Below are 11390 nucleotides of genomic sequence, written 5' to 3'. Positions count from 1 at the left end.
TACCCATTCCACCATTCCGGTCAGTCGAGGTATAGGCTACCGTGAACTAACTTTACTTGGTGTACGCGCATTTACAAATCCCTAACTGTGACTTGCAATCACAGCCTAGACCCGTATCAGGGCACTGGGCTGAAGGATGAGTCTCAGATGGCGGCACCGCTGGCAGGTCGAGATAAGAGCCAGACCTAACCTTAATGCGGTTAACCTGCACAGGCACATCACGGCACCTTTGTTGTTGTGCGTGACCATAAAACACAGCATCCCTCTCTTTTAAAAGGCACAAGACGAGAAACTATCAAAGGATGTTTTTTTAAAAGGGGGCCTAATTGTAATCGTATTGCACTGGTGTGATTGATGGATGGCAGAGCGGACGAGACGTGTAGAGGAGACCTGGTGAGGATCAGGAGGAGAGGTGAGGATGCAGCCAGCAGCAGGTAAGCACTATGTGGTCTCCAGGCCACTGTACTCGGAGGACACCTTTCAAGAGGAGCATAAGAGGACCACGAGAAAGCGAAAGACCCTGAGGAACCACATCAAACAGTACTTTACGTAAGATCTATTCCATACTCTATACTCAACTGAGATACCGATAATGAATTGAGCTATTTAATTTATTAATTTAGCTATGCAACTGAGCTTAATTTCCCCGTTTCAATATAAATGACTTAGTTTGACAACTGTTTGAATGGAATGATGGATCTTTGATATATGTTTATATACTGTATATGCATTTTGCCATATCCTGTACATACTGTATATGTAACGTCTGCAAGCTGTAAATTGCAGTCTGATGTCTGTTGTTGACATATAATGGAGAATCTGCGGTTGTGCCTCTGAGCAGTGTCTAGAAAAGCGCTAAAATAGAATTCATTATTATTATTATTATTATTATAGTACATTGTCTTTTCGTGAATATCTGCGTCTCTTCCAATTCAGCTGTGACTGCAATCGTGTGAAGAATGCTGCTCTGTCCCTCCTGCCCATCATCGGCTGGATCAAAATCTACCGAGTGAAGGAATGGTTGCTGAATGACATCGTCTCTGGGGTCAGTACTGGACTAGTGGCTGTGCTCCAAGGTAATTAAGCACTTACTCATTTATATTCGCCAATAAACTTCAGAGAAGACAGAACTCTTGTTGTTTCGTCTTTGAAGATGTTCTGTCCTCATCGCATGTCTTAGAAACCACGGGGCAAATATTTGTGTTATTGCTCTGTACTCATCAACTAAAAACAACACCTATTCTTGTGTGGAAAGTGATGTGACACCTGACCTTGAATCACCATGTTGCAGTAATCAAAGTAGTAAAGTTGTGTGATAATGTGCATAAAGTTTGATAATGTATCTTAATAGGCTGTGCTTATTACTAGACTATTAGCAGGTTACGATAACAGATGGGCAGAAAGCATTTCACTCATGAATCGACCTGGATGTCTCTAATTGTTTTCCTAATCCTGTGCCTCAGGTTTGGCCTACAGCCTCCTGGCTTCCATCCCTCCCTGGTACGGGCTGTTTGCGGCGTTCTTCCCCGTGATCACTTACTTCTTCCTGGGAACCTCGAGGCACATCTCTGTGGGTAAGGGGTTCGCTTTGACCTTTGACCTGGAACACCAAAGGACAGCTCAGAACCTGCATTACATTTACATTTAGTCATTTAGTAATTGAATCATTTAGTCATTTAGCAGACGCTTTTGTCCAAAGCGACGTACAAGGGAGAGAACAGTCAAGCTAAGAGCAATTAAACCTGGTGTAACAATAAATACTGCTTTTATTTTCTTCAAGAAAACGACATAGAAAGAAAAAGGAAGTGCAGGACTGTCACTGCTTAAGTGCAAGTTAAGCCAAAGTGCCAGTTAGAAACATTTCTTTGCTGTGAATCCAAGCCTGACATAGTCAACTCCTTCCTGAACCAAGTCATTGTTCATTACCACCAGTGCTCCCACAAGTGCTCATAAATTCATGTCCTTTCAAATGATTTCAGTGTGCTATGAACCGTGCCAGTGTGCTATGAACCGTGCCAGTGTGCTATAAACATGCATGTGTGTTAGTACGTCAAATGATGTTATAATTATGTATTATATTTGATTACAACATGCAGTGCTATTAGGCTTAAACAAATATCACACCGGTTCACTGCATCGTACGCATGTAATTAGGTAAGGCTCTGGGCAATGTCATAATACGGTAATACTTTATTGTTTTTGCACGGCATACCCAAGTGTAGCAAAGGGAGAGCATAGTCACCCCACCCAGACTTGAACCCGGGTCTACAGGCAGTGTGGACACATGTGTCCTATTTCCGATTTCAGTCCGATTTAAATTGGAGAATGGACACATGTGTCTCCCCAAATCTAGATTCATTGTGTCCGACTTGAGTCCGACTGGACTCCGATGTAAACCCCTGGATACACGATTCGATTCCGCTGGGAATTGGACTGGACGCGCATGTGTCTCTCGAATCTAGATTCAAATTGGACAACAACAACTTTTGCACGTGCTTGAGATCGTGCCCACAGACATATACATGCATCATATATATAGAGCAGTTAACCCCCCATGGAGACCCCATGGAGAGAATCGGATGGGATCGGAGTGCTGCCATCATGTGCCCGCACTGAAGGTGCCAAACTTGCACACTGACTGCAGCGCCAAAGAGCCAGGCTCAGCGGCATGGCAGTCAGATCACATACTCATCTGTTGTGACAACACATCGTCACACACGCCTTCTGCGTTGCTTTCTAATTATTAATGATGTATTATGTTTGATTTCAACATGCAGTTCTATTAGGCTTAAACAAATATCACACTGGTTCATTGCATCATATGCATGTGATAAGCTAAGGCACTGGGCAATGCTATATACTACATACTATATACAGTTATATTGTTTATTATTGTTTTTTTGCGTGGCATACCCAGACCTTCTGCGTTGCTTTCCTCTGTAGGCGCGTTCCCCGTGTTGAGTCTGATGGTCGGAACTGTGGTCACCAGGCTGGTGCCAGACGATGGTCCCCCCGCCAACATCACTGGCTTCGAGGGCCTGACCATGGACGAGCAGAGGGCCATGGTGGCTGCGTCTGTCACCTTCCTCATGGGCATATTCCAGGTATTAAAACAGCTCCACCTGTCATTAATATAGTGAAGTTTAATTCCCGTGTCTGTTTGTACTGGACGGCAGTTTGTAAATGTGTCAGCAAGGCTGAAAAGATTATGTACTGTACGTTTCCATTTTCATTGATTGACAAATAGTTGCAGGAATCTTAAACCCAATTTCAGATCGGATATTAAATACAAAAAAATTAAGATTGTAAGTCTACACATTGTACTTCAAATGAGGCCCACATCATTAACTGCGGAACATCTTTCCGTCTCTCCCTACCTGCACTAGCTGGGCATGGGGCTACTTCAGGTGGGCTTCATCGTCATGTACCTGTCGGACACCCTGGTGTCTGGCTTCACCACGGCCGCTGCAGTGCACATCCTGGTGTCCCAGCTGAAGTTTGTGTTCGGCCTCACAGTGCCTGGCTTCAGTGGACCGCTCTCACTCATCTACGTGAGTTCAAACGGACACGACATGACACATTTGCATTTACATTAAGCAGACGCTTTTATCCAAAGCGACTTACAACGATGTTTTTCTTACAATTACACTGATGGCACACTGCACATCAGGAGCAATTAGGGGTTCAGTGTCTTGCTCAAAGACGCTTTGACAGGGTATCTAACTAGCAACCTTCTGATTACTAAACGACTTCTCTACCTCCTGTAATACTGTCGCATCATTTGTTATTCATGACTACAAGACATGATCTGGTTTTGGGTGTCAAATTCTCCGTAAACACTTTATTTGTTAACCCACCTTCCTAAAAAGGCATTCTAATCATGCCAAAATGACTGAGTGTGTAAATAAATGGCATGAACCTTAGAGTGATATATTGGAGGGAGCTGGCAGAGTCTCTGTGATAGAAGTACCTCAGTGTTAAAAACAGATGACGTTTCGGGGCTTGGTCAGATCAACAAAAAAAAAACATGAATTAGGAGCTACGCAACTTCGAATCTACCCACTCTTGAGTCCGGATTCAAAAGGTTGAGGATTCAGTGACCCAAACCGCCGGGTTTGTGTGGACGAGAGGCCGATACGACAACATTTCTCTCCGGATTCAGGCAATCCAGGTTCCTTCTAAACGTAGCCTGGGTATTCTACTTTTACTCCAGTTAATCTGGATACCTTTAAACTTCTATTTGGTTTTAAACACCCTACTCCCCTTCTTCTGACCGACAGGTGTGTGTGTGCTCTGTATATCTCCCAAGCCGACCTTTCAACACATGCCAGCCATAACATATTGATTTTAAGATTTCTTTAACAGTGCATATCTTAATGGACCAACACTCCCTTTCTGATAACTATTGTAAACTGCCACAGACAAAAAGCCTTTTTGCTCACCTTGACAGAAGTTGGCTAAGTGCAGAACATAACTCTGTAACATCTGTTCCAGGGTCAGCTAAGATCTACGTAAGTTACAGTTCGTAGGCCTATGATGCCCTTTTTCTGGTTATGGGAACACTCTGTTTTGTTCTTCGAAGCGCAAGATAGTGTCCGCGTCCAGTGTAAGAGACCTCGTAAAGTGCTTGAAAATTCTGGAAACTAAGAAGACAAGAATACAGCAACTCTTTTGAATGGAAGTTGTGAAATAGTTATATAATAATAATTCATAAATAAAAATAATAAATAATAATAAATAATTGTGAATAGTGAAAAGGGGAGACTTATCCTATTAAAATGAAAATCCACCCTCTCTTTTTTTTCTGTTGCAGACCCTGGAAAGTATATTCACGCAAATCACGAAGACCAACATCTGTGACTTGGTCACAGCCATCGTGGTGATGGTTGTGGTGTTCATCGTTAAGGAGCTTAACGACAGATACAAGTCAAAGCTTCCTGTTCCCATACCTATAGAGGTCATAATGGTGAGCAAAAGACTAAAAATGTATCATTCACTTCAGCATATAGGGTGTAAACTGTATATATGTTGTTCTTCCAATCAATGCTATAGTTAATAATTATGTAGGGAGGGTAACCAAGCTAAGAGAACTCTCCCTCTGGTTTCTTGAAAAAATAGCCAAAACAAAGATATGGACAAAATGTTCTTCTCTGTCCGATTCTGTTCCTTGCAGACTGTTATAGCTTGTGGGATCTCTTACGCAGTCAACTTCAAAGAGAAGTATAACGTAGACATTGTGGGGAAAATACCAAGCGGGTAAGTAGCAAAGCAAATTCGTGTCGTGTAGCAATTTCTTTTTCAGTATCAGTTCAGTCGATTGATCGTCTGACTGTCCGTTATGATTTTAAGGTTTGAGCCCCCAACGGCTCCCAGTCTGCAAATCTTCCAGATGACAGCATTGGATACATTTCCCATGGCCATAGTGGGGTTTGCTGTGGCCTTCTCCGTTGCAAAAGTCTATGCTGTGAAACATGATTACCTCATCGATGGAAACCAGGTGAGTAAAACAACCAATTAGCGTAACACTTATTAGCACCCAGAGGAGCCTCAGTGACATAAATAAGATCCTAACTCCCCCTAAAGTTTTCAATGATTTATGATAAGCATGTAGTTTAAAACATGCAAGTAAACAATACCATAAACTGAGTGATGAATGGTGACATTGTATCGACATGCAAAAGTAAAAAATAAATAAAAAATAAAATAAATACCCTCTATATCCCTCACAGGAGCTCATTGCTTTTGGAGCCAGTAACATCTTCGGGGGGACTTTCAAATCCTTGGCAGCGAGTACCGCTCTTTCCAGGAGTGCTGTGCAGGAAAGCACGGGAGGTAAAACACAGGTAGGACTGACAATTTCCGCCACGACACTTATTCTCTCCAAAACTGTCACTCTTGGATCCACAGTAGGCATTTTATCACCATTTTTGTGTGGGCTATTCACTTTCCCAAATTCCCATCAATCTTTTTTTAATCTATAGAAATATTGACCTCTAGTGGCAAAGACATCTCAGTTAAATAGTTGTGGGTAACAAAATACATACCGGTAGTTCACTTCACGGTTTATTATTTTTCTGATAATGCTTTCGTCAACATTCATTTCACTTATGTTTACAGTTCTCTATCATTTCATTGATGCTGATGATCACTGGGTCACTGATATTCATTGGTTCTTCAAGGTTCTGTTGATCCTCATTGGTTCTCTAATATTCTATATTAATTGTGTCCACAGATTGCTGGCCTTCTCTCAGCCATCATAGTTATGATCGTCATCTTGGCAGTTGGGTTTCTACTGGAGCCTCTTCAGAAGGTATTACAAATTTTCATTTTTTTTTTTTTTTTTTTACTATAACTACTTCACGTTATTTTGCGGAAACTCTTGCAGGTGTTGACAGCAAAACAGTGTATTAACAGATGTGCTGTTATCATAATTGACCTGTTTATTGTATGTATCTGTATTTTAGTCTGTTCTAGGAGCTGTGGTTGTTATTAACCTGAAGGGGATGCTAATGCAGGTTAGAGAGGTGCCCTACCTGTGGAGGAAAGATCGTCCTGACTGTGTGAGTGCCTCCTCGCTTGTCGTCAAATGCCCTCTTACATAACATCACCATTCCCCTGAACTTAAGCAGTGACAGTCCCGCACTTCTTTTTCCTTTTCTTTCTATGTCGTTTTCTATTTTTAAAGCAGTATTTATTTATTGTTACACCAGATTCTATTGCTCTCAGCCTGATTGTTCTCTCCCTTGTACGTCGCTTTGGACAAAAGCGTCTGCTAAATGACTAAATGTAAATGTGAATAGATTAAATCGAAATCAGAAATAATCATTATCCATATACATACCATTATGAAATTGATGAGCAATAATCAACGATTGATATTCAACATGTTTAAAGGAATGTCAGACTAGTTCAGACTGCTATGGACACTCTCAGTACTCTGCAGTTTGTTGTTAAATGTAACTTTAAAAAAAATCCAAAGTAGCATCCATTCATGAATTAAAAACACTATACATATGCCTTTCATAATTTATTAAACTACTATATTCCAACGTTGAGCAAAAGTGTTATGAATAAGCCACTTGCTCCCTCCTCCACGGTGTCCTCTTGTCCCAGGTGGTGTGGCTGGTGACGTGTGTGGCGTCCATCCTCCTGGGTCTGGATCTGGGACTGGGTGTGGGGCTGGGCGTCGAGCTGCTCACTGTGGTCTTCAGGGCTCAGTTGTGAGTATGCATGGTCCACTATGGATGTGATACTGATCTCGAAGTAACAAATAGATCACTTATAGTGTTTTTTCAACATAGTTGTTGACTTACTGTAAAATCTCCTTATTATAAAACATGTTGGTATCTAATAATAATAATAATGTATTTCATTTGTAGCGCACTCTTCATTGAGTTGAATCTCAGAGTGCCACAAAGTACATGTATCATAGTTCGTCATATATCTTTAGGAATAAACTTGATATTTCAATATATTGTGCCTATAATAACAATAACATATTTGCAAATAATAGCAAATCATATATTTGAAGCTTCCATAGCAAGGACTAGCTGCTACATCTTAGCCATACAATCAATGCTGCATGATCCAGATACCTTCCTTTAGGTATTATGCAGACAATGGCCAGAGACAGGATATTATTCTTTATCAGTGAACATTAACGTTAATGTGATGTGGCCCTCCTGTCGTCTTTCCAGCCCTCGCTGCAGCGTCCTGGCAAACATCAAGGGCACGGACATCTACCGAGATCGGAAGGACTACCTGAGCGTGAGTGAGCCGCCCGCAGACACTTTTTCACCACCTGTTGGAGCTATAAGAGTCACAGCACAAACACAGCCACCGCTGGTGTGCTAAATGATTATGTGTGGGTGTTTTAATATTAGTGTTGCCTCTTTGTCATTCTCAGATTTATGAGCCGGAGGGAGTGAAGATCTTTAGAATTCCATCTCCAATATTCTTCGCTAATATTGAGTTCTTCAGAGGGAAGCTTGTGGAAGCAGTAAGGATGACGTTCATTGTTTGGTCCGATTTTCCGTTTGATGTGGTTATTCTTTCGACTGCTTCTAAGTGTTCTTTAATAATTGGGCAAGAATGCATTTGTATGATTCACCGCCTTTTTATTGCCATTGAAGAGAAGGGTTTATTGTGCTGCTTAGTGAAATGGAAAAATTGCAACATCTGATCATATTGAAATATGCAGAGTTGCATCACACACCTGACTCTGATCTTGTGACATTTACAACTGATGCATTGGATGTTGGAAAATTGTTGCACTACACTTTTAATCTTTCACTGCAATTACTGATAGGAGCCATAAATAAATCTGACACACATTGCAGTAACATTGCATAAGACTACTTCACTAGTTTGTTTAGCCTTGAAAAATTTGCTCTATATATCAGGGTCATATTTTTGCTCATGCTAACCAGCTAATGACACCTTTTCCCTCCATATAACTTGTGTGTTCAGGTTGGGTTTAACCCTTTGAGAATCTTGAGAAAGAGGAACAAAGCCCTGAGGAAGATCAAGAAGCTTCTGAAGAAGGGAGAACTGCAGGTCACCGCTGTGAGTTTGTCTTTGGCTCACGTCACCATAGGGTTCGAATACACATAAGCGTTTTTTTTTAAACGGGACGCTAGAAAATGCATTGATTCCTTCGTACGGCGCGCTTTCACGCAAAGCGCGCCGTACCATAGGAATCAATGCATTTTCTAACGTCCCGTTTAAAAAAAAAAAAAACGCTTATGTGTATTCGAACCCTTAGGCTTTCTGATCTAGCTGATTGGATACAACATCGCAAAAAAGTATCGCTACTGGTGGTATGATGCTATAGCTTAATGCAGAATGCATATCAGTAAAAATATTATTATTATCATCACCACAGACATATAATGATATTTAAGCAATAAAACACAAGTGGGAGTGGGGTAGGTAAGGGATAATCCCACGCGGGTGGTGTTCTGCCGTAGCCATCGAGGCCGCACTTGCGAATAACCTATAGCATGGAACGTCTCTCGTCCAATCAGAAACAGCTAAATTACGCGATAGTACCCAATTGTTTTATAAACATAATTACATTTCACTGTGCAGAAGGGACTGCTGCCGAGTGGTTCCAGCCCCATCGTGGAGTCGGAAGATGAGAGCAAAATGGAGGATCTGGACCTGCCCTCGGACTACTCCGAGCTGCCGGTGCAGGTGAACTGGAACTCCCAGCTCCCCGCCAACATCTGTGTGCCCCAGGTGCCCATCCACAGCCTCGTCCTGGACTTCGCTGCCGTCTCCTTCGTCGACATGTCGGCCATGAAGGGCCTCAAAGGGGTTAGTCTCTCATGTCTAAGATGAATCAGAATCAGAATTCAGAATCAGAATTCAGAATCAGAATTCAGAATCAGAATTCAGAATCAGAATCAGAATCAGAATTCAGAATCAGAATCAGAATTGCATTTATTTATAAGCACATTTACACCTACCAGGAATTTGTTTTGGCATATTGGTGCAGACAATATAAAACATAAAAACACAATAAGTACTACACATAAGAAAAACAACATATGAAATCAAATATATAAAAATATATTTAAAAAAATATTAAAATATTAACTAGCATGGGCAGTAGAATCACGCAAGGATTTCAAGTTCAAAAGAGTAAGGTCTTGGAGAAGATAAAGTGTATCCATTGTCTACTGTACGTACATTGTATGTTCTGTAATTAGTTTCTGATCAAAAATGTCTGCTAAATACTGAACCTTAACCTTAACCTGACCTGAGCTGCACTGACACAGAATGCTATCTGCACTTGTGAGAGTACTGTGTATTTAATGGTAGTGATATCTTCAACAGTTTTATTAACTCCTTGATTAACCCTCTTGCAGGCCCTGAAGGAGTTTATTCGGGTTGATGTCAACATCTACATAGTGGCGTGTGACCGTGAGTAATTGTTTATCTCAAATGCATCTGGGTCAGTGAGGTCAGTTATCAGACTATCAGGTAGTGGTAGATTGTCCTGAAGTCACCCTAGGCAGACTATTATCTCTACTATCCTTGCAGTGGTAGCCAGTGCCAATGGTTGCTTAATAATAATGTTCTTCAATAATGAACCTTCTTCGCACAGTGTACGTGTATGAGAAATTGCACAGCTGCAAGTTTTTCGATGACGAGATCCAGACGTCGATGTTCTTCCTGACCCTGCATGATGCCATGCTTCACATTCTAGAGAGACACCCTGACACGAACAAAGTTGACAGTGTGTCTGAGAAGGTAAAAAAGAAACTACGCCTCACTGCACAACAACATAAGAAAAAAGGTGTCCAGGGAACCAAACTATAACTGTCTATTATTCAACAGCCGTACAGAGAGTACATGTAATATATTTCACATTTATTTTCTTTTAGGTGTTCTCAGACGAAAAATTCGACAGCCTAAGTAATGGCAGAGGTAGTCTGCGCAGCCGAGAGCGAACGGTAAGCAGCAGAAAAAGTTTGCACTTAATCATTTTTTAAAAGGGTGTGTGTGGTAAAAGTAGCCTAGTGAGTAACAGATACTCCATCTCCCAGCAGGACAAACCAGGAGAAACCAAGTTTTAAGCCTGAGGAATCTCCCTTTTCCTTTGGTGTAAGACACCTCCACGGACGTCCACGCATTGACAGGAGACATATGCCGTTATGCATGCCGTTATGCAGCGGTGCAGATGGGATTTTTAAACTGGGGGGGGACGCTAACATCGCCTAATCAGCTGTGCAGAGATATTAACTGATGATTGTCACCTTACGTAGGTAGGGTGGGGGGGACAGTTCGGGGTCACTATAAATCTGGGGGGGACATGTCCCCCCCCGTCCCCAGTGCTATCTGCGCCCCTGCCGTTATGTCATTTTCTACTGCTGGATGGTTGGATTGATAATGCGATGATGAATTTATGTAAATATAGCTATAGCGAGCAGAGGATAGGAAGGAGATGTTTGTAAAGTCTGCCTGTAAATGACGCATTTTGTATCAGTGTACATTCTCTAGAGAAGCTTTCATATTTTACATTTTCTATTTTAAATCAGTGGTATCAAATAAAGGCACTTTAAGGGGATGATTGTCTAAATAAAACAATTAAATAAGTTTTTCCAAGATGGTGAGAAAAATGCTCATTCACTTACACAATGACCTGTAAATGAACAAGTAAGTAAGTAAGACTTTATTTATATAGCACATTTCGTACAAGAGTTGCAATTCAAAGTGTTTTACATAAAATCAATGAAAGCAAGCAGCAGGAGCAATACATGGAGTTAAAGATAAATACAAAATGATCAACATCGTATCAGAACCTGGTGTTCTGATAGGCTTACTAAAATCATGATAAAAGAAATATAAAACCCTTAAAACAGTTTAAAAGAGAAATAGTAAAA

At 41.2% G+C, this 11390-nt stretch overlaps 1 protein-coding gene across 1 annotated transcript; it reads left to right on the top strand.

Moving 5' to 3' along the window:
* Nucleotides 1-418: 418 nt before the first annotated feature.
* On the top strand, nt 419-10583 carry slc26a3.2 (solute carrier family 26 member 3, tandem duplicate 2; the record flags this gene model as incomplete). Its single annotated transcript, XM_080850979.1, has 20 exons — nt 419-549; nt 937-1076; nt 1464-1574; nt 2944-3104; nt 3387-3551; nt 4814-4966; nt 5174-5256; nt 5350-5497; nt 5730-5843; nt 6233-6310; nt 6465-6560; nt 7114-7220; nt 7698-7767; nt 7907-7999; nt 8470-8565; nt 9091-9318; nt 9873-9927; nt 10112-10257; nt 10392-10460; nt 10554-10583. 20 exons carry the CDS (start codon nt 419-421, stop codon nt 10581-10583), a joined length of 2274 nt encoding a protein of 757 aa, XP_080707105.1.
* Between the last annotated feature and the right edge of the window lie 807 nt (nt 10584-11390).

This window comes from Sprattus sprattus (genome assembly GCF_963457725.1).
Source record: "Sprattus sprattus genome assembly, chromosome: 14".
Classification (NCBI taxonomy): domain Eukaryota; kingdom Metazoa; phylum Chordata; class Actinopteri; order Clupeiformes; family Clupeidae; genus Sprattus; species Sprattus sprattus.
Note: the sequence above shows the minus strand (reverse complement) of the source record. Positions and strands in the feature narration are given on the sequence as shown.